General features: G+C 31.2%; 1 protein-coding gene and 1 long non-coding RNA gene across 4 annotated transcripts in view; both read left to right on the top strand.

Annotated features, from left to right (window-relative positions):
- The window catches only part of LOC139886161 (26S proteasome non-ATPase regulatory subunit 4 homolog), a 144,881-nt gene extending 119,396 nt beyond the window's left edge, over window positions 1-25,485 (top strand). Inside the window, exons 6-7 of one of the 3 annotated variants that reach the window (XR_011772298.1) lie at window positions 24,922-25,170; window positions 25,253-25,485. Coding sequence is in view for 1 of the 3 variants with exons in the window: in XM_071869911.1 (XP_071726012.1) it covers window positions 24,922-25,033 (112 nt within the window). In the remaining 2 variants the exon portion in view is untranslated. Of the gene's footprint in view, window positions 1-24,921 lie in introns of all 3 variants that reach the window. The other 2 variants (XR_011772297.1, XM_071869911.1) reach the window with 2 other exon arrangements.
- Window positions 22,698-24,202, top strand: LOC139886160 (uncharacterized). Its single transcript, XR_011772296.1, has 3 exons — window positions 22,698-22,869; window positions 22,981-23,069; window positions 24,142-24,202. It is a non-coding gene; the product is annotated as an uncharacterized lncRNA (long non-coding RNA).
- Window positions 25,486-25,739: the final 254 nt, after the last annotated feature.

Here is a 25,739-nt window from a genome sequence, read left to right as displayed (position 1 = left end):
ATTAATAATTGCAGCATCGGAACCCCGTGATACAATTGGTTTAAAAGTATATCATGGTGCTAAGGTTTTAAAGAAAAAACATAACGCTGCAGCACCATATGAGGGCTCGCACCCACAGGTCGAAAGAGATCAGCAGCAAGGTAACGCGGGAGGGGGGAATGAGATGACAGAAATGCAACTTTTTATGGCTCATTATGAGTATGAAATGGCTAGACAACGAGCATTTCAAGATTGGCAGTACCATCAAAACCAAATCATGAGTCATCGTGCACACATAAATGCAACTTACATTGCGACTCCAATGCCCGTATTTCCTCCTTGGACTATACAGACCCGACCACCGTACCTACATATGACCCAGCTCAAGCATTCTACAGTACATACGGCTATGAATGGGATCAATACTGGCACCAGCCTTATCAACCCTGATTTCTTTTATTTTTATTATTATTTATTTGATAACTTGTAATTTTATACTTTTAATATTTCTTTTGATATTTTAATAGTTTTTATTTTCTAACTTTTATTATTAGATTTTTAATAATTTTTGAATGTGGGGTTATATACCCAACTTCAAAAATATGTATATATATGTTTGTAGTTTTTCTCATGTACAAAACAGGGTAAAACAGCGCATTTTTCAAAGACTGGCATTAAGTTTAGCAAAAGCTAGTACTTTTGACGACAAAATGAAAAACAAATGTGATGTAACAACAAGACGGATTGAACAAATGATGTGCACCATTTATCATTCAGCAAACAAACGCCAATATGTTTGGAAACTTTGGTAAAATTTAATCATTTTTCTACGCTAATCACCCTCAATAATTTAAATTGTTACTGATTTCTTGCAAATGAGGGCATTGCAAGATCTTAAGTGTGGGAAGGGGTTAAATTCTTTCGGATTTTTAAAATTTTTAACTTAAACACTTGGTTACCATTAAAAATACTAGTAACGCAGTAGTTATTAGAATCTAGTGCTCTCTGATAATAAAGAACAGCCCTAGTCTTATATACTGACTACCCAATTCTAGTAAAATTTTTCAAAATTTTTAATTAAATGAACACAAAATCATGTTTATACATATTTATGAACGATAAAACTAGGTGTTAACACCGAAATTATTGTTACCTCAAAAAGGACATAAATTGAGAAACAAACCAAAATGTTAGAATTCATTTAAAATGGAATAGAAGACAATAAAAAGACAAATAAAAGAAAATAAAAGCCAAGTGTGGGAAAAATTTACCAAGTTATTTAAAACATATATCACATATTTTTTTACAAATAACTGAAGATGCTTTTGCTTTAGACTAAACTAAAAAGTTTTACCCGATTTACTGTAAGAAAGATGGATTTACACGATGAATCAATTCCATCATTAAAAGGAAGTAAAGTCTTCCGAAAAAGACATGCGCTTCTTGATTTAGGTCATGAAGTTGTCGTCCAGACCAGCTGTAGGTTGACGAAAAATCTAGAAAAGTCATCTCTAAAATCAGCAGGAAATCCACAGACCTCAGCATCAAACAGGGTCGCCAAGTGGTCAGACTTATCCTATCCATGAGAGGATCTGTTTTGTAAAATGGGGAGGACGCCGTGCAAATTAGCTGGATAAGACTAATGAATCAGATCCCCAGAAAAGGATAATCTCCTTAAAAGATCAAAAATCAGCTTTTAAGCCTGATATTACTCAATCCTAGAGATTGACCTTAAAGATTGAGAATTACAAACTCATGGAATTCGATGATATCTAAACTCGAGCTTGAACGATAAAATATTTTGATCAAAATTACAAACCGATTTGTTTTCTGAAAACCCTATTTTTAATGCGTTCATTACCATTGAACGTAAAATCCTAGGAATTCACTTGGAATTCATTAGGTCACCTGAACCAAATCGGGTGTCAACCATAAGAACGGTGGTTGCATAGTATGGTCGAAGAAGGACCTTGTGCCAGACCGAAAAATTATAAGGGTGAGCTTTACTATTGCTCCTACCAAGGATAGTAATTGCATCCGACACGTTATAGACCATAATTAAAAGCATGTCAGGGGACATTGCCTTAACAGTTGCTTGTTCAACGCTTCCCTTTACAACCGGACGGTAGTTTACCGAAAGGTAATATACGGAGCAAGTATACTGGACGTGTTGCTTTCCTAATACACGGTTAGCAAGTGGGTGACACAAAACCGCAAGTTTTGAGCTAAAATTTTCAAATATGAAACCCACCAAACCCACAAAAAGATTTTGCAAACACCGGTGAAGGGTTATCCCGGAAAACTTATCTAGGGTAAAAGCTAGATTTAATTTTCAAAATATCAAATGTTTTCATAAAGATCCAATTTTATAAAGGATCTAAATTTTCATAGTCATGTGGGACTGTAAACCATATCGTTACTACCATTGTTTATACCGCCATATAGAAATCACTGATGTACAAAGTGTGAAGAATAAAGAAGTGATTCTAGTATTTTTATTTCAAGACTATATTGCTTGAGGACAAGCAACGCTCAAGTGTGGGAACAAGTGATAATGCTAAAAATGAACATATATTTCATAGCATTATCCCTCAAGGAAGACAAGCTTTTAGTTGCAATTGTTCTATTTACAAGCGATATTCGTTTAAATAATAAAAGGTGAAGACAAAAGACAGATTCGACGAATTGAAGACGCAAACGACCAAAAAGCTCAAAAGTACAAAAGTGATTCCAATTATTGATGAGAAACGTCTCAAAATTACAAGAGTACAAGACGCGAAACGCAAAGTACAAGATATTAAATTGTACGCAAGGACGTTCGAAAATCCGGAACCGGGACCAAAGTCAACTTTTAGTGCGCGACGCAACGGACCAAAAATTACAAGTCAACTATGCACAAGAATATAATATAATATATATATATAATTATATAAATTATATATATATTATTATATATATATATTAAAAAATACAGCAGCACACGTTTAAATCAAGAGATGAGTTGTATTCCATACCTCCGCACTCGCGGTACTTTTGTGAAGGAAACCTCAGCACTCGCGGAGGTCTACAGTGAAGTCAGGATCTATAAATTCAGCATTTTCGGACGTTTTATATAGACATATATTTATTTTATTTTCTTTTTCTTAAAAACCCCATGTACCAAGTATCACTCCAATTAGTAATCTCAATTTGTAATTTTAATTTTAAGTTAGTGATAATAATAAGGTTGGGTTAGTCGAATGTTTTAAGGTCTTGTAAGTCGGAACTCTGTCCGTGTAACGCTATGCTATTTTTAACCACTGTAAGTTATGTTTATGTTATTTTCATTAATGTCTCGTAGCTAAGTTATTATTATGCTTATTTAAGCCGAAGTAATCATGATGTTGGGCTAAAAATATTAAAATTGGGTAATTGGGCTTTGTACCATAATTGGGGTTTGGACAAAAGCACGACACTTGTGAAAATTAGACTATGGGCTATTAATGGGCTTTATATTTGTTTAACTAAATGATAGTTTGTTAATTTTAATATAAAGATTTACAATTGGACATACCTATAAATAACCATATGCACTCAATCGGACACGATGGGAGGGGTATTTTTATGTACGAATAATCGTTCATTTAACCGGATACGGGAATGGATTAATAGTCACTAGAATTATTAAAACATGGGTGAAATTATATACAAGGACACTTGGTGTAATTGTTAATAAAGTATTAAAACCTTGTTACAGTTTAAGCCCCCAATTAGTTGGAATATTTGACTTCGGATATAAGAATAATTTGACGAGGACACGCACTTTATATTTATGACTGATGGACTGTTATGGACAAAAACTAGACGGACATATTAAATAATCCAGGACAAAGAACAATTAACCCATGGGAATAAACTAAAATCAACACGTCAAACATCATGATTACGGAAGTTTAAATAAGCATAATTCATTTATTTTCATATTTAATTGCACTTCTAATTATCGCTTTTTTATTTATTGTCATTATATTTAATTGCACTTTTAATTATCGTACTTTTTAATTATCGCACTTTTATTTATCGCAATTTTATTATGTTATTTACTTTACGCTTTAAATTAAGTCTTTTATTTATTTAATATTTTACATTAGATTTTAAATGCGACTAAAGTTTTAAAATCGACAAACCAGTCTTTAAACGGTAAAAACCCCCTTTTATAATAATAATAATACTACTTATATATATATATATATATATATATATATATATATATATATATATATATATATATATATATATATATATATATATATATATATATATATATATATATATATATTTATACAAATATAGTTTTTAAAAATATAGCGTTAAACTTGGCTAGTTCCCTGTGGACGAACCGGACTTACTAAAAACTACACTACTATACGATTAGGTACACTGCCTATAAGTGTTGTAGCAAGGTTTAGGTATATCCACTCTATAAATAAATAAATAACTTGTGTAAAATTGTATCGTATTTAATAGTATTTCGTTGTAAAAATAATACTATTTCCTAGTACACCTCGCACACATCAACAAGATTTCATATTTCCATTTCTTATAAACATACGTCCCATGCATAGAGACAAAAATATCATTCATATGGATTGAACACCTAGTAACCGACATACACAATATGCATATAAGAATATCCCCATCATTCCGGGATCCTCCTTCGGACATGATATAAATTTCGAAGTACTAAAGCATCCGGTACTTTGGATGGGGCTTGTTGGGCCCGATAGATCTATCTTTAGAGTTCGCATCAATTAGGGTGTCTGTTCCCTAATTCTTAGATTACCAGACTAAAAAGGGGGCATATTCAGTTTAATAATTCAACCATAGAATGTAGTTTCGATTACCTGTGTCTATTTCGTAAAACAGTTATAAAAATTGCGCATGTATTCTCAGCCCAAAAATATAAATAGTAAAAGGGAGCAAATGAAACTCACCTAATGTATTTTGTAGTAAAAATACATAGAACGACATTGGACAAGTATAGGGTTGGCCTCGGATTCACGAACCTATATCATTTGTGTATATATATATTAATACACATAATCGTAATCAAATAAGTTTATATATATAACCTATTAATGATATTATTTTTATATTAATAATATATTTATTTCTCATATTTTCCTTTTATATAATAAAATATTTTGTTATATTATATGTGTTAAATATATATATTTATGTATTTCATTTGTTTATCAAAACAGGAGCTCTAATTATTCTAAGTTAATATTAGTAAAAATAATGATAATAACATTAATAATATACTTATGTTAATAATAACTTTATTTGTGATAGTAACAATGATACTAATAATAATAATACTTGTAAAAATATTAATTTTAGTATTAACGATAGTTATAATACTGACTTTAGTAATTTACATAATAATAATAATAATACTCGTGATAATACAAATAATAATACTTATGTTAATATTAACAGTTTTATTATTTATAAAAAGATGCTAATAATAATATTTACGAAAATGATAATAATTTGTATTATAAACCTATCCATGATAATAATATTATAGTTTTGAATTTAATAATAATATCATAATTAATTCTTATAATAATAATAAGAATAGATATAATACTTATAATTATAATGTTAACAACAATTATGATACTTATAATAATAATTATAATACTTGTTATAATACCAATTCTAACAATAATAATAATCATAATGATAACAATAATAATTATATTTATAAAAATAACTTTAATAATAATCATAATAATTATAACTAAAAATGAAAACTACCTCAAAATCAGTTTCTAAAAAGATTTGTCACCAGCTGGAATTGAACCCAAGACCTCTCGAAACCCAACAAACACCTTGAACCAGTGGGCTGTGCCCGTTTTTCCGAAATATAACAGAAATTATTAATACATAAGCCGTACTTCTTTTAGTTCATATTCATCTTCTTCTTCTTATAACCAAACCGACCAGAGACAAACCCAAACCCATCAATTAATTTAGTTTCCCTTAGAGACCTATAAACAACTACTAATATTTATACATAATTGTAGTTTCAAAACAAATCGAAAATAAATAAAAAATAAAAAAATAAAACTGCTGCAGTGTTACGGTTTTTAAAAAAAAAAATTTATATTGATTTTGATTTCAAGGAAGTTATAGACAAAGATTATAACACAAACTATGTTTCAAATCACCTCTGGAAACTATAAAAATCATCAATTTAACTCGAAGCATTACAGAAAATTTGAATTCGATTGATGAATATTTGTTGACTTTTAAAATCCTAAACTTTGACCTTGAAATTTAGATTCAATAAGAAGAATTGGAAGATAATCTTTTGCAGATAGTTTAAGCTGAAGATTTAAAACATGATTGTATTAATACATTTTTGATTTCGATTAGAATACAAAGTTTTGAAAAAAAATAGGACAAACAGAGGTATACGACACCATTTTAATAAATTTTCTGTTTTTAATTCTTCCTTTCTTCAACTAATTGCAGTAGATATATATGGAGTACAAATTATTGATGGATGCTGTAACAAGTAATCGAACAGTTCTGTTAAGTGAGGCTTAGCAAGCGTCGATTTATCGGCAACTTGTCTACCGCTTAGAGCCTAAATTGAACTCCAGGCACGAAGTAAAACCTATGAAAATTTGATTCTACCATTTTCATGGCGTCTCTGTTTATTTTATTTTTTTATCTTTATTTTCTTACTTATTATTACTATTATATATATATATATATATATATATATATATATATATATATATATATATATATATATATATATATATATATATATATATATATATATATATATATATATATATATATATATTCTCATTCTTTATGGCCGGAGGTCCCCTTGAAAGCAATCTCTTTACCCGTCGAATAGAGGGAGGGAGGACTTTCTCCGCTCTTGTGAGTGTTTAACTCGGGGTGGAGAAATGATTTCTCTTTATTCTAGGATAGAGGAAGGATTGTCTACATCCCACCTCCCCCATACCCCACTTATGGGATTGGGTATTGTTGTTGTTGTTGCTGTAACAAGTAATCGATTGAGAATGTTTTGTAGTAAAGATTTGTCAACACCATATATTCTATCAGGTACAAGAGATAATAAAAAAAATTAAAAGGTGATTATGACTTTAAACAAATTTTGTTTGCATCTGGTTGGATTGTGGCCTGAATTCGATCACAAACAAAATATACTAAATCTTAATTGCGATAAATAAAAATTTGGTACGACTGATTAGCTTTTAAATTTTACTCTAATTAATAATAATAATAATTAATAATACTGATAAATACAGTTAATAAGTTGATAATAATAATATATATTGTTTTATTTATAATAATGATAATTATAAAAATAATTGGTTTTTAATGATAATGATAGTGATAGTCTCTACAATAATAATAACAATACTAATACAACTTACACATATCAAATGTTATATATAAATATGTTAGTTTAGAAGTTATAATATTACAAATATGAATATTAATATTAACAACAATACTAATGAAAGTAGTCATAATAATATTACTATAACAATTATGTTTTAATATTTATTATTGATTATTAATTTGTGTAATATATATATCCTTTATTGAATGTTTAATATTTATATTTATTACATTATATATATATATGATTATCAATTATTCATAAAAATTATATTTACATAACATATATATATATATATATATATATATATATATATATATTCATTTTAATAGCAGTTTAATTATTCTATATATTACTTTTTCATTTCAGATTCAATTAATTATATTGTATTTTATTATTTCTAATTATTAGTTAAGCTTTATATTTATTTTTACAATATATATATACAAACAATAGTTCGTGAATCGTTAGGAATAGCCAATGGTTTAAAATGAATGTATGACAACAGTTCAAAAATTTTGAGACTCAACATAACAGTCTTTGCTTATCGTGTTGAAATCATTCAAAGATTAAGTTTAAATTTGGTCGAAAATTCCCGGGTCATCACATCGATAACTATAATGATTTTTCATAAAGTCAAAGATCAACGAAGTTGTTGGTGAGTTTACTGCAAATGTGGTGAGATATAAACGGTTCCCCGGTAATGATGATGAATGCCAAACTTATATATCAAAGTTATAATAGAGTTTATTCGAATGAAAAAGTCGAAATTGATTTGCTGAAGCTGTGACAAAATTGGCTACTTTGGAAGGGATTGCAAAGTTATTTTCGGTAATAACAACGCTAAAAGAGCTATCACAGATACGTGTTAAACGTTTACTCAGGTTTCGAGTGTTTTCAGGTGCATAACTATACGCATAAATCTTTCCTTCAGTAGATGAGATGCAGTTGGTTCATCCTATTGATTGAGGTGTTTTCAAGAATCATGAAAGGTTTGAACGCATATTGTAATCGTCAAGATACAAATGAAGTTTAAGATGGAATCAAGTGGCAAACTTGAAGAAATGTTTAGTTTCATATGTTATAATCAATATTTTAATTCTTTTTAATTGTCCAGTGTTGGCAGTCCACAGTAATTAGTCACAATTAGTAATTCAATAATTCATATATAGTTTAATATATAATATTCAAATTAATTAATACGTATCGTGACCCATTGTATACATGTCTCAGACTCGATCACAACTCAAAGTATATATATTATTTTAGAATTAACCTCAACCCTGTATAGCTAACTCGAGCATTACTGTATATAGAGTGTCTATGGTTATTCCAAATAATATATATAGATGCGTCGATATGATATGTCAAAACCTTGTATACGTGTCCCAATATTTAAAATGCGTAATTAACAGTATTTAAATGACGATAAATAAAGTGCGTAAAATAAATAACAGAAAATAAATGACGATAATTAAAATTGCGAGAATTAAAATTGCGATAAATAAAATGTAATAAGGAATTAACAGTTAGCTAGGAACAGCTAGCTAGGATATTGTTAGCGTGGATTCTTAACAAAATTTCTCATAGTTAATTTGTTTGTTTCTAACAAAATTTATTTTTGTCCAATATTTTCTTCATTATGCCACTTGTTGGATTCTGATAAGTCAAAATCCAAATATGAATTTGAATGAAAATGGTTATTCTGCGGTGAACGGATTCGTATATCTGTGGATGTAAGTAGGATAGTAAATGATTTTTGAATCAGATTCGAAGAATGTATAGTGTAACTTATTAATGTGAAATTCAAATATTCCTCGGGTATTACCTACCCGTTAAAATATTTTTATCATTAACAGTTTGTACAAAAGAATTTTTAATTACAATCTTTATGAAAACATATATACATATATATTTTCTTCAGACGTAATCATGGATTTAATGAGTTAATATGATATTAATCTCATTTGCTTATCGGTTTGAGCTAGAATAAATAATCTGTAAGACTTTAGAGATTACATAATCACCGCCTATTAGTTCTCCAATGAAGTTATGAATTAATACTTCATCAGTTATTGTTATTGATACTCCTTGATATCTATGGTGCGTATGACGTTGACGTTCGTGGGACATTTTGTGGTGTTGAATCATGGAATGTGGATGTTGTGGATGGTGGTACTGGTTATGTTGCTGGTGCTGCTGATGCTCGTAGATATTGCACTATATTCTCCAGAGTCACTATTCGAGCGTGAAGCTCGTTGACTTCTTCTATTATACCGGTATGATTGTCGGTTCGGACGAGCGGATGAATAAGGTTTAGAATTGTGGATAGAATATAATCGTGTTGAGATATTCGAGAAATGATGGTGAAAATGGTGTTTCGGACTGGTTCACCGGTAAGTGCTTCGGGTTCTTCGTCAAGAGGGCAATTTGGTTGGTGAAAAGGATTGCTTTTTTCACGTCTCCATTGATTAAGTCGACTACGAACCCATCAGATGAATTGAGGATGGCTGATTGGTTGATTCATTCTGGTGACACTGCTTCTGGAGCTTAGGTGAAACTCCATATCAGAATCTGAGGGACTTGAACTAGTGGTGAGTTCCATTTCGTACGATTGAATAAAGGATTTTTCGATATAAAAATGATTTTCAGCTATCGGATGGTATTCTAATTACATAGAATATCTATATATACAGAACAAAAGATTTCGTAGATTACGGAGGAATTTACGGAATATGCCAGGCAAAGTTACAGTAACAGATACGCTAAGATATGAATTAGCAAATACGCTAAGATATGAACTTTGTCTATACACTATTCATACAATTAATGCATTAAGATGTGTCTAGACTAAGAATGATAAGCAAATGATTCCCTAAGAATGATAAGCAGGTAATTTTCGACACAAAATGATAAGAAAAACCTTTGACATGCAGACACGGTCAAAGTCCAGACTCACTAATGTATCCTAACAACTATCTGTTAGACACACTAATGCAAGACCTGGTTCGCTAAGACCAATGCTCTGATACCACATGTAAAGACCCGTCCTAATCCATAAGAACGAATACAATAACATATGATTACATTGTGAGGTATTTGACCTCTATATGATACATTTTACAAACATTGCATTCGTTTTAAAAGAAAAACTTTCATTACATCGAAAGTTAACAGGCATGCATACCATTTCATAACATCCAACTATAAATGATCTAATCTGTCATTTACTTAATCATAATCTTTACTGAACTCAATGACTTGAATGCAACATCTTTTGAAATATGCCATGAATGACTCCAAGTAATATCTTTAAATTGAGCAAATGCACAGTGAAAGATTTCTTTCAATCCTGAGAATAAACATGCTTTAAAATGTCAACCAAAAGGTTAGTGAGTTCATTAGTTTATCATAATCAATCATTTCCATAATTTTAATAGACCACAAGATTTTCATATTTATAAACAGAACCTCTCGTCTGCATAAAGATAAAATCATTCATATGAATTGAACACCTGGTAACCGACATTAACTTTAATGCATAGAATATCCCCAAACAGAACCTCTCGTCTGTATAATAATAATCTCAAAGTACTAAAGCCATCCATAACCTGAATGGGGGTTGTTAGGCCCAATAGATCTATCTTTAGGATTAACGTCAATTAGGAACAGAACCTCTCGTCTGCCTAATTCTTAGGTTATCAAGCTAAAAGGGGTGATATTCGGTTTAGTAATCCAATCATAGAATGTAATTTTAAGTACTTGTATCTATTTCATAAAACATTTATAAAAGCAACGCATGTATTCTCAGTCCCAAAAATATATATAAAAAGGGAGTAATGAAAGTAAAAATATGCATACGACGATACTGAACAATGCAGGGTTGGCCTCGGATTCACGAACCTATATCAAGTATATATATTAACACATATAATCGTAATCGAGCAAGTTTATATATTTTATTATTAATAATATACTTGTTTTATTATCTGTTATTTAGATAAATTTAATATTTTAATTTATATATTTTATATATCTATTATTTATCATTCCTTAAAACATATTAATAATAAAAATTTATATTAAGGTTTATATATGATAAAAAAATATATATTTATATATTAATTGATATATTTTATATATAGCTTAAACATTATAAAAATATAGTGATGTGTAATATTAATTTTATTGTAATGAATTTTTTTATATAAAAATATCTATTTATAAGAATACTAAATGATGAGAATGATAATAATAATGATAGTAATGATGGTAATAATAATATTAAAAATGTTAATTTTAAAAGTGATAATTTTAATAAAGATAATAACTTTAATAATAATGTTAATTTTAATAAAAATGATAGTTTTAATAAAAATGATAATTTACTTTAATAATATAATGATAAAAATAATAATAATAACAGTGTTAATAATAATAATAATACTTAATAGTAAAAACAATAATGATGATAATATCAATCACATTTATGATAATAATACTCATATTATTAATATTAGTAATCATAATATTTATAATATCACTAATAATTAATAATAATAATAATAATGATAATAAGAAAAATATATACTACCTTTGAAAGAGTTAAAAGGCTTTCCAAAAAAAATGGTCACAGCACGGGCTCGAACCCGAAACCTCTCGCTTAACACAACACACGCCCAACCATTAGACTGTTTCTATATTTCTGTTTTAATTTACGCTTTAAATTCATTTAACCCGTTTCCTGTGTTCTTCTTCTTCTTCTAAAATCTAAAATCCAATATCATCAACGTCACTTAATCATCATACATCATGTAATCATCATTTTCATCTCGTTAAACAACAGTAAACGAATTGTATCACCACTATTGTTGTAACAACACGTTATAGCAGCAGTTTTCGACCCATTTATAGTAGTTTTGTTCTCGGCCCAATGACATATAACGGCCCAAGTTAGATTAGAACATGGTGGCCCAAGTGATACATCCTAAAAGCAATCGGCCTAATTGATTTGGTGTTTAGTTTTGCAAATAAAAATAAGTCGACAGGAAAACAAATGGTAGGGTTCGTCTGAAAATAAAACAACACACCTCATCATTCGTTATTACTTTATCACCAATTCCACGTCCATCTTCATCATCATTCTTCTCTTCATTTTTCATCACCAATTCATCATATCATAATTATCATTGCCCTTTGGTTTGCAGCGAATTAGCAACACACAGTAGCAACAAATCACGATGGGTTTTATGGTATATGTGTTGTTTTTGATCGGAAAAACGGAAAGTGAAATAGCAGTAGGATCAGTTGTGGGTTTGATAGTTGAAGAAGAAAGAAATTGGAGAGAGAGAGGAAGAGAGAGATAGCGGGTTATGATCTTGGTGGTTCAAAGTGGTGATTTGCAACCGGCACAGAAAAAGAAAGGAAATAGACGCAGGTGGTTTTTGGGTTGAACATAAAAACGATAGACGATGGTGATAGATGACGGTGTTTGTTGTAGGGTACTGATAACAAATGTTTATCAATGGTGGTTTGTAGATGTAACAAGAAAGAGGCCGAAGATGATGGGTGTTGGTTTTCGAATTAAAATCATAAAAACAGTAGTAGTGATCGAGTATGGTTACTTGTTGGGGTTATGTATGGGTCAAATAACAACTAATAGTAGTGGTGTGTGGTGGTGTTCTATAAACAGAAACAGGAATAAAAGCGAGCTGTAGAAGATTGCAAGTATGGTGATAATAGTGGTGGTTTGTTTGAGGTGTTCTTGTGTCTCTGTTACTAGCTGAATAGAAACAGAAAGTACAGCTGTAGCAGTCGATTAGTATACAGAAACAGAAGAGTACAGCTATTTTGATGGGTTTGTTGTTCGAATGTGGTTTCATGGTGAACACGGAGGAGGGTACACGATGGTGGAATTGAAGTGGTGGTGATAGAGTGGTCGTGGAAGATGGACTAATGGTGGCCGCCAGTGGGTAAGGGTGGTTCGATGGCGTGTGGTTGATGGTGGTGGCGTAGGGATCAAAAGTAGCAACCCATTTTGGTTTCGATGATTCGGACGAACACGAAGAAGGTGGTTGTGATTCGAAGGTGGTGGTTTGGGTTCTATACTTGCATAAGTATATATGTTATATATAAAGAGGAAGAGAGGTGATGGTTGTGCTTGTAAGTTTGTGATGGTGGGGAGAAGGTAAAAAAACCATTCAATGCATGTATGTGATATATGACGTGTATGCATTCATAGATGTAAGTGTGGGTTTGTATGTTTGTGTCAAAAAGTCAGCAAAGTATATATCAATTATTTCTATATGCCAAAAAAATCAAAGTGATCATGAATTACATAAAAATAAATAAATATGATAGTGATTTGTGTTGGTGGGTGATGTTTGGCATCAGTTGATGTTTTCCCATATATGTATGTCGATATATATAAAGGATTTATATATAGTCTAGTAAACAAAGTAGAAAATGAAAAGTGTTTTTAATATTGCAAGTGGAAAGGTGATCATGTGGGTTTTGTTTTACGGATCGAGCATTATATATATATATATATATATATATATATATATATATATATATATATATATATATATATATATATATATATATATATATATATATATATATATATTTTAATAACAGTTTTATTATATTGTATATTATTTTACATCATTAGTTCTATCAACTAAATCATATAATATTTTATTGATGTATATCAAATTATAATGTATATACATATATTTATATATACATATCTATTTACAATTAATTGTTTGTGAATCGCCGAAACTGGTCGAGGGTTAATTGAATATATGAAATAGTTCAAAATTTTTGAGACTCGTCCTAACAGACTTTGCTTATCGTGACAAAAATACAAAATCGTATCGAGAGTTTGGTTTAAAATTATTCGAAATTTTCCGGGTCATGTCATATTAATGAAACACACTAACGACGACGAGGATGACTACGAGCATCCGACCTAGTGGACGAACTTTTAGAACCTTAGCTCGATGATGCCGATGTTTCAGCAACAAAGGAAGTCCTGTCAATAGGTAATGTAGTTATCGGATTTCGTCCCACGAGACCTTCAACCACACCAATACTAGTAAATAGATGGTTCAGAAATGCTCCGTACGGAAGATGAGGTCTTGTTTCTGCATAACGAAGCTGATTCATTCGGGAAGCGACCAAATGAGCAATATTTACTCTAATGCTGTGAGTTATGCACCAGTGAAGACAGGCTTCAGTCATTGATAAATGAGTGACATTTAGTTCATGGTGGTACATTCGTCAAGGATGCATGAACGTTCTACGGTCCTGTATGGAACCGCAGTACGAACACAAGTATGGTAATTTCATATTTTTGAATATCCTGAGGAAGAGCTTCGAGGTCTTCACCGGGAAAATATATATTTCTGCCATCATATGGTACGACCAATAGCACACCGAATTCTTGAAGAATATACTCGTGTTGCCAGTTATAGATTCGAAACTTCACTAATTGTTCATTAGTGAATTCAAAGTTGGAATAAAATTCATGCACGAGTGCAGGAAAAAAGAACTTATCAAGCAAAAGGAAATGAAGCCAACCCGTTCTTTGAAATTCATGGACGATCTCTGGAAAATCTTACAGATTGACTAATCGACCTTGACTAATAGGTCTAGTCCTTAATGGGTGAGTCATAGTGTTATTATAGAGAGAGAGAGAGAAAGAGAGAGAGAGACTTGAATGGCGGATATGGATGAAAAGAGTGTGTAGGGATACTCTTTAAGTATGCATAAACTGTCACCAATAATTTCCCGCACAAATCTTTCCCGCACAAGTGCTTCCCGCCCAAATGTTTCCCGCCCTAGATTTCCTATCAAATATAACGGTGTTATGTAACGATGTTATGTAACGATGATGATGATTACGATGATGATGATGTTGATGATGATGATTACGATGATGATGATGATTACGATGATGATGATGATGATGATGACGGTGTAATGTAACGGTGCATTCTAACAGTGTAGTGTCATGGTGTAATGTAAGTGTGTAACATAACGATGTGTTGTAACGGTGTAATGATGTGCCGATGATGACGATGGTGATGATGAACGATGACGATGACGATGATGACGATGATGATGATGATGATACCCCAGTATGCAAGGTAGCAGGTCTATCGCGGACCGTCTGGTAAATTACTTAGATCATTTTTTTTTATTAATGTCATATTTTAATAGTTATATATAGATGGATTTAATTTGACCTAATGTGTGTTTGCAGGCCGCTAAGGATCCTCCGAGTCTTATCGAGAACTTCAAGAACATCCACACTTATAAGAAAGGTGGATGGTGTAGGGACAAAGCTGCGGAGGACTACGTAAGTACATATTCATATAAATACATACATATATATATATATATATATATATATATATATATATATATATGTATATATATATATATATGTATATATATATATATATATATATATATATATATATATATAGATATAGATATGTACATATCAGTGTGTGTGTGTATATATATATGTATGTATATATATGTATATATATATATATATATGTATATATGTATATATATGTATATATGTATATATACATATATATATGTGTATATATATATATATACATATATATATACATATATATACATATATATACATAGGTATACATACATGTACATATCATTGTATATATATACCTACTGATATATATATACATGCAGTGTATTGCCTTTCTAAAACAAAAAAAAATTTGTTGTGTATGTATACTGATATGTATATATAGATATACCTACTGTGTATGTATACTGATATGCGGCTGCATCACGGTCGACCGTGAGTCTGACCGTGGATGCCCTGTACCAACAATTGCACCTTTTTCTAAAACTGTCAAGCTACGGCCAACCTCACGGTCGACCGCAGTTCGACCGCAGTTTTTTCTGTTATCAAATTCATCCACTTTAAGTTAGACCACTTTGAGGCATCTATAATTTACAAAATCTTTTCAAACATACTTATAATAGTTGCCTTCTTTGATTTCAAAAGAGTTTTAACCAAAAGATGTTAATTTTTTCTAATCACACCTAATGACATCTTAATGACATTTTAAGCTCAAATAAGGTTAAACACAAAAGTGTTTTATTTTTTTACTTGTTACAATATGTCATTCAGATACATACTAATGATGGTCATTAAAAGTCCCAATAAAAGAGTTGCTCTCCCATAACTTTTATGTAACATTTTTATACATGTGTTATTATGACTAGTAAGTTGTTGATGTAATAATCTCCAAGTAAGTTCCAACTAGATTCAAACTAGTTCATTTGAGATGCAATAATATTCCAAAGGACAAAATACTTCCGTTAGTAAAGTGACAAGTAATTAAGAAAGGTTGATGAAGTTTTGAAAGATAATGCTTTGTCAAGAGACAAAATTTTGCAACTACCCTATTAAGTAATCAATGACAAATGGTCAAAACTGGAAGACTATCTTCTTTTATGGACATGTCAACTTCTACACTTATGTCCAAAACAAAAGGGGTAATGTGGATAATTTCAGAGATAATTGGCTTTTAGTTGCAGCTATTCAACAAGGGAAAATGACAATTTTCAAAGGACAAAAAACGGCTATAAGAATCAGATGTCAGAGGTACACGGTCGAACCACGGTCGACCGTGCAGTGAGCCGTACAGCTTCCAGGCAGATTTCTCTTTCCTATAAAAGCCAATCCTTGGAGCATTTGAAGACTCACCTCTTGCACTCATATTTTCTTATACTTTCTGATATCATTCTTATAATTCATTGTAATCTTATAGAGTGATTATAGCAAGAGTACTTGTAAGCTTAAGTTGTAGTTTTCTTGTAAACTATCTTCTTAAAGGGATCTAGAAGGTAGTTGTGTTTTCACTAGGATTGTGCATTAGGATCTTGTGGTAAGAGCTTTAGGTGTTTGTGAAGTCTTCAAAGGGATGTAAGGGTTCACAAGTTGCGGCTTATCGAAGTACTAGCGTTGTATCCGGACACTCCACTGAGTTTGGAGTATCATAGTGAAGAAAAATCTCAATTCGTAGAATTGGGGAGTGGATTAAGGATGATTAGTTAACATCTTCTAGAACCACTATATATCGTTGTGTTTGTTCTCTCTTCCTTTATCTCTTTGATTACATATACATATATTTTATACGTATTGTTTGAGAACAAACATTTCAAGTCACACTATATCAAGTTCAAGTTCAAGAAAACGCAAAAAAATTTCTAAAAATCGACTAAGTTACTATTCACCCCCTCTATAGTTACTTACAATATATATATATATATATATACATATATATACACACACACACACACACACACATATATATATATATATATATATATATATATACATACATATATATACTGATATGTATATACCTATATATATGTATGTATGTGTGTGTATGAGTGTGTGTATATATATATATATATACATACATATATATACTGATATGTATATACCTATATATATGTATGTATGTGTGTGTATGAGTGTGTGTATATATATATATATATATATATAAAGTCAAAGAAAGTCAATTGGATTCAAAATGGGTTAAATTAGTCAAATGAGGTAAATTGTGGTCAATATGGGTCAAACGGTCAATTAGGGTCAATATTCGTCTACGAGGGTCTATATATATATATATATATATATATATATATATATATATATATATATATATATATATATATATATATATATATATATATATATAGTGTCAAATTAAGAAAAAGAAACTCAATTGGATTAGAATTGGGTTAAATAAGTCAAATGAGGTAAATTGTGGTCAATATGGGTCAAATAGGTTTATATCATGTCGTATTATTATATGATAGTACTAATATTAATATTTGTTAATTTTATAGGATGCATTGGTGGATACAAAAGACAAAAATCAAGAAATGAGTGATCAAGCTGTTTTGTTGCAAGTTTTAGGCCCAATACGAGGGCACCGTCGCGGAGTGGAAAAAACGTCACGGATATGTTTGAGTTTAATGTGTAAACTTTGTTTGTTTGCTACTTGGATATGCTTAACGTTTAATGTGTAAACTTTGTTTTGGATTAATATAATCGTTAGATAATCGTTAATGTAACTTGGAGACATGTTTTAATTTAATGTTATGGTTGTGTTTGCGAATTATCATATGTTATTACAGCAGGTTTTTTGTTTGTTGGTATGGTGCCGTTTTTACGGCTGGGCTGGAACAGCTAAAAAAAGCTGAAATTTGTACAGTAGTTTATTGGGGACGACATGTCGTCCCCAATCCATTTTACAATTTCATATTTTTAATTAAATAAATTCATTTTAAAATATATATCAGATTTGTTAGGAACGACATGTCGTCCCCAATGGTCTTCCCTAAGTTTCTCCCAACTGACAATATGAAATTCAAAGTGGGCCCCAGTGTCGTCCCCAAAAAAATCAACCGTCGTTCCGAAAAAACTCTAGCGACGAAGCTATAGGGACGACTGTTTAGGGACGACATGAGTTTTAGGGATGACATGTCGTTCCTAATGGACTATTTTCCTCTAGTGCATATTCCTCTCTTTCATTTAAAATTAAAATGTAATTTATATGACAATAGCAAATGAAGCACGTTCTCCACAATTCATGTATGCATGATCATGGGCAAATAGAGTACATGGTTGGTTGAGAATATCAAGGACGCCTTTGACTGACCAAGTCTTCTCACACGTGCACTCCATATCTCTGACTCTCGGACTCGAGTCTCGAATAATATTCATTCGGATCACCATTAATGGTAAGTGAGCTGCTGGGATGGTACAAAAAGAAGAAACGAATATTAATGATTTTTTAAAGTGAACTTCGAGAAAGCGTACGATACGGTAAGCTGGAATTTTTGGATCACATGTTATTCTTTTTGAGGTTCGGTAACCGATGGCGAGAATGGATCAAAATGTGTCTGATAAAAGGTTGATCGTCAGTAATGGTTAACGGCAGCCCGACGATGGAGTTCTCTATCAGAAGAAGGTTACGACAAGGTAATCCGTTAAGTCGGTTTTGTTTCTTATAGTGATGGAAGGGCTAAAGCTTTGTATCAAAGACAAGGTGGATGCGGGTTTAATCAGTGGCACGTGTGGGGTAGATGCGAGAGTTAATTTGTCGCAATTTTTTTTAAGCAGATGACGCGATTATTATTTAAGAATGGAACAGAGATAGTTTGCATAATACGATTAGTGTGTTGAATGATTTTTATCGATTCTCAGGTTTGATATATAAATGGGTTTGGTGCTTTCAAGAGTGACCAAATTCATTATGGGTCAAGGTGCTTAAAGCGATCCAGAGAGTACATTCAGTTTTTGATCACCATGCAGTTAAGATCAAAGGTATATGGCACCCGATTTCGAACAACTTCAATAAAGGCAGAAACAATGCATGGGTTCTGAATGATGTATTGCATTTAATGGTTGGTAACGGGTCCGGGATACGGTTTTGGAACGATGTGTGGGTAGGAGGTAATAGAGTAACTATAATAGAATATTTATCAATTATGAAATATTAATAGCATGTAAATATAAATACAAGACAATTATGAAGTACTCCGTAATAGTTATCAACCATGGGTAAAACAAAGCACCAAATTATGTGGACATAGTATTGAAAGGATAATTGTATAAAAAAATACACCAACACACTAAAACACACCAAAAGAATCTGTACATATTGGTGGGGATATCTCTCCACTTGATGGATTCATTTGGTGAGTTTTTACTCAATATATCCTCAACTTGTATGCCTATAAATAAGATTTGGAGACAAATGAAATACCAACTCAAACTTGCACATTATTTCTATAACAACGTGATGACAACAACATCAGAGTATAGCAAATATCCTTAAACTCATTATAAGGGTCAATATATTATTACTCTCATAAAAATACTAAAGGTCAATAATGTCATGCCTTCTCGTCCAGATTCGTTCGGTTCCTATTATGGATAAGTGGCGTAAAACCGATTATACTTGATGTGTAACTTGAGTTACCAAATAGGGAATCGCCACCCGGCATGATTAATACCCCTTAAACCTTCCTATTAAGCTAAGCAATCTAATTTATCCGGTGAGTGATACGGGTAAGCGAGTCCACGAGTATGGTTATTAGGAACCATAATCTCACCTTGCAAATCCGACGTATCATCAGGAGGAGAGACGTTAAAGGCAAGATTCCGGAGACTTTATTTACTGGAGAGTGACCCAAATTGTTGCGAGGCAAATTGGTTTATAAACGGCGAATGGAGATGAGAATGGAGGCGAAGTGATATTGGGTCAAGAAACCGCGTGTTTCTTCAGCAGCTAGTCGACTGCATTGGACCGTTAGCGCTATCGAGTTCACCGGACAGGTGGAATTGGAGACTTGCATATGAACCAGGATACTCGGTTAATAACACGAGGTTGTGTATTGAAAATGCGACCATGCCGAGCTCTGGCCCAGGTACCGATTGGACGAAGGAATTTCCGAAAAAATAATATTTTTATTTGGAGGGTGGCTCGCGATAGACTTCCTACCCGGTTGAATTTATATCGACGAGGTATTGAAACAGAACATATTCATTGTGTGTCATGATCCCAAAGGATCGAATCCACACAACATGTTCTTTTCGATTGGTGTTGCTATAGAGTTTTGGAAGAGAATTGCTTGCTGGGTAGATGTGGACCTCACTCGGTTCACTGACTAGATCGATTTAAAGTCATGGCTCAACGGTTGGAATTCAATGACAAAGACAAAACTGGATCTGCTCGTGATCGTTGCTTATACGGCTTGGAATCTTTGGCGTTACAGGAATGGTGTTTTATTTAACCCCCGTGTGTTGAAGAAATATGTACTTTTTGATTCGGTTTGTTTATGTTCGTTTAGTTGGCTAAATGTATGGAAACAAAAACCATTGTAGTCGTACTTCTTTTGCTTGCCTAGTTTATCGCTAGGGACGTATCATTCTAATAAAATGTGTCGTCGCTCCCAAATAATAATTTAACAACTCAAATGATCAAAAGTACAAAAACTTACATACCTCTGGCAATATGCTATTTAGATCTTCGGGAAGAAGTTGGTAAACCGATGTATTCGCATCAACATCGAGCAAACCTTTGCTCGCTTTACAATATTACCCGTTTTTCCTCCCAATTTCCTCATGCAATCCAACAATAACTATATAAAAGACTTTTATTTACTGTGTATTACTGGTGGTTATGTATTTTATGATTAGCAACCAAATCAGATGGTATTTGGGAGCATCTAATATATTTGGGGGAAATTAGTAATTCACAAAGTTGGGTCGTTCTATTTAATTTTGACTATGAAAAAGATTTCTAGTATTAGAGACAATAAATTGTTTTCTTTCAATTAAGTACTTACAAAAGAAGACCGGGTGTTGGAGCTTAGTACTATAGTAGAATGAATGATAATTGCAGTTTTGTTGTGTAAAAGTTTGAGTCTGGTTGTAAATTAGCTGAAATCAGAACTCATCTCGAGCTCTACACGACTAACTTAAAGCCTAATATCACTAATATGGTAATGTGATGTTTGTACTTGATTCAAGAAGTCTAGTATATGCTTTAATGTGATCATTATATTATGCTTGGTTTAAGAGCTTGATATAACTCTATTTGAATGTTAAAGTCAAGTTATTAGTCAATCAATGGGTCAAGGATTTGAGTTGAGTAACTAAAACTAAGCGTTATTTGTTTTTCAAGCATAGCTTGCACTGAAAGTGAGTCCACACAAGCTCTCAACTTAACTTCTTTGATGGGGTTCCGATTAAAGTAAAAATACAATAATTAATTACAAACATGATCTAATAAAAAATATCTCATAGTTTCATGAAGACATAAAATGACGATAGCGTTCGTGACCAAATGAGTTGAGTTGATAAAGACTCACGAGACTCTCTGGCAGGTAATACTAATAGTGTGATTTGAAAAAAGATTGTGATTTTGTTGGATGGGCTCAAAGTGTATAATATGAAAAGATACTCGATTCACTAAAGTTATAATAGAAGTGCGTAGAAAGCTACTCAAAGACTAACGAATTTAAAAAAGTAAATTCTAAGATCGAGAAAAAGCATATCAAACTAAATAGGTCAAAATTTTGTTATATTCTCAAATATGATTTTATCTATTATATTTAATAAAAAGTTACTATTTCAATATTTAGAGAGTATTGAGAATTAAGATAAAAATAGTCCAAAAAGTTTATTTTACAAGTTTGATAAGTTTAGAGGCTGTTATATATTTATCTAATTTCATAAGGGGGTAAATTAAAACTCAACGCGGTTATAAGTAAGAAGCCGACGGCCAATTTGATATCATTCCCAATTCTAGGGTTTATAATCCGGAACGTTTGGCCAATTTTATCCCCAATTGGAAACCATGGTTGCTGATGTATCGTTTTCTTCTTTCTTCTTATTATTTTATTTTTTTAATTATCATTTTTATTTATATGCTCTCTATGTTTAGATTTATCTAATCAAACTTGGTTGGTTTTTATTGTAGGAGTATATGATGATATGTATCGACCATTCTCGATATATGAGGCTTTTTTAGATCTTTGTAGATATAATTTTCAATTTGACTGTGCTAAAGTTAAGGTCTTTCTTTTTATCTAACTTTTATTTTTTAGGTGAACAAATCGTTGTGTTCGTAAACGGGAGTATATACGTATTATTCACTTTTTAAATTGTCGCTTTGAGTTATCTTATATTTCCAACTGGTCAACCATATGTTTAACTTCTGTGCTAAATTTGTTGTAGATTATTTGATTTGTATATTTAATTAATGTGAATGGATTATAAGTGGTAAAGGGTCAAAGTATTGTCAGATGTGAGTTGCTAAACTTTTTATTTAGTTAATAGCTATTGATATAAGTGTGGTTTTGCGTATGTTCAAGAGGCTGACCAAACAAAGTGATGTAGTTCTCTCTTCTTGTGAGTTGTGATTTTAAGTATTTCGAACCAAAGCAGGTCAAATGTTTAAATTTTAAGCATTTTAGGTAATATGAGAACGGAACAATTTATTGTTGTTGAGCTGCTTCGCGGAATCGTGCAACATCAATGTATATCATATGTACAATTTGTGTATTTAGTATTTGATTAATGTTTAATAGTTTTTGAAAATTTATAAGAATTGTTTAACAGATTATTTTAGACAAAACCTTGTTTATATGTATAAATATAATAATATAAATAGTGCAAAGCTGACTAAGATAATGCTTCAATTAAAAGAATGACCTAGTGATATATCTTCTTTACATTCATATTATTTACATAGAATTATACGATCTGTTACATATGTTGTTATCTGACTTTTGTTCAAATCAAGTAGAGAAAGAAAGCCCTAAGTAATTTTCATTGGGATGGCAGTGAAAATGAAGTTGATGAGAAAACATAGATTAAAAGCTGTAGAAAGTTGAATCTATATGCATATGAAAACAATAATTGGATCCACATTGCTATTCAAAAGCTATATACAGATACACATGCTATATTAATACATATGTTACTGATACTCCAAATCAAAGAACAAGAGCCCTAATCAATTCCATTTGGATCCAATGGTACTTGACCTTATAATATTTTTGAGTTAAGAACTCGTTGTGTTGATATATGAATATATTAATATACATATTCACCGTTTGTTGGGATTGTTTTCTTACAGTGTAATAATCCAAAGACTGCTATAGGCATATAGTGACAATGGGTACTAATCTTGAAGAAATCTTGCGTCACCTTGTACGTTAGCTTTCTACGTACTTCTGTTTTTATATTATCATTTTATTTTATAAGGGGAATGATAATTTTTATATCAGTTTCAACACAATTTTTTCTCATGTAACTTTATGTTAGGTGGTCTCTTGAATTTTAAAGGAGGGATCATTACAGCTAAGTTGTCTCTTCCGACTGATGCGCCAAATCGGAAAAGGCTTCATTTCTTTACTGGAGGGTATATATATATATATATATATATATATATATATATATATATATATATATATATATATATATATTGATTATTATTATTATGATTAAGTATTAATTAATCATTTAATGTTTCACCATAATTACTAACTTTATCTACAACACTGATAGTATTTGTATGTTATGTTTGGTCTTGTGTCATATAATTTTAAATATTCTAGAAGCGGAGGAGTTTGGCACGTTTTTAGAAGGAGTCGGTGTAGCTGTTGATGTTGTCAATTTTGTTGTAGCGGGTTATTTCGAAGATTCGAAGAAGGTGCTCAATGCATTTGTTCCTGCTGCTGATAGTAATAACAACGGCCACATTAAACACCTTCAAGCAAGTATTTTAAACATTATATTGATGTCATATCCAAGTTTTAGTAAATACATCTTTTGCTTGCTTATATAAGTGCACTGCAGTGTGTGTTGTGTGAGTATTTTGATAACTTATTATTTTGAACATTATCTATTAGGTCAGAGCTCCAAAGATTTTCCCCACTTCTTCACTGGAAGAGGGGAGAAATCAAGAATCAAAGGTCCGAAGGGGAAGAATAATGCTGAAGATGATGTTATTGTTGCATATGCTGTAAAAAAATTAAAGCTCGATGTGAGCTGAGCTCGAGCTTTATGAAATTTGAAGGGGCCGAGCTCGAACACTACCATACTCGAGCTTGGCTTGACTCGTATGGGACAAGTTTACTTGGGATGCACGGGCTTCTCTCATGAGGTAACCTCATCATACATAATAATCATTACATATAGTATTATTTTATTTTATAAATGTTTATTTAATTACAGGGAAATATTAGATGGACCGATTACTATCGAGAAGGTAGACATTTCACATGGAATTTGTATTCATCATATTTGTGGTGAGAAATGCAACCAAAGTCAAAGCCAAAAGTTAGAGTACATTGTGATTGCAAAATATACTATGGTCTTTGATATTGTGTAACACCCTAAATTACATAAAATTACATAATTATGTAAGCCTTTACACTTGATGTAATTTACAATTTCATTTCTATTTATATTATATATATTACGTATTTAATTTATACGAATGGATGTTACAATCACTTTACAATTTCTCTTATTAGGCAAGGATAAACATGATTTGGAGGTGGTGTATCTTTTCAGCCATTCGAATGGTAAGAAAAAGTTTGGAGATGAACATTACCGGAGTAACTATATGAAGACTGTTGAGGCGATATTTGAGAAATTTCAAGAAGTTCGCTCAATTGTTATGAAGTTAATGAACAAGGTATGATATAAATTTCTTAATTAATTGGAAAA

Source organism: Rutidosis leptorrhynchoides, chromosome 1, assembly GCF_046630445.1.
Source record: "Rutidosis leptorrhynchoides isolate AG116_Rl617_1_P2 chromosome 1, CSIRO_AGI_Rlap_v1, whole genome shotgun sequence".
NCBI classification, from domain to species: domain Eukaryota; kingdom Viridiplantae; phylum Streptophyta; class Magnoliopsida; order Asterales; family Asteraceae; genus Rutidosis; species Rutidosis leptorrhynchoides.
This window is presented reverse-complemented; position numbering and strand designations above follow the sequence as displayed.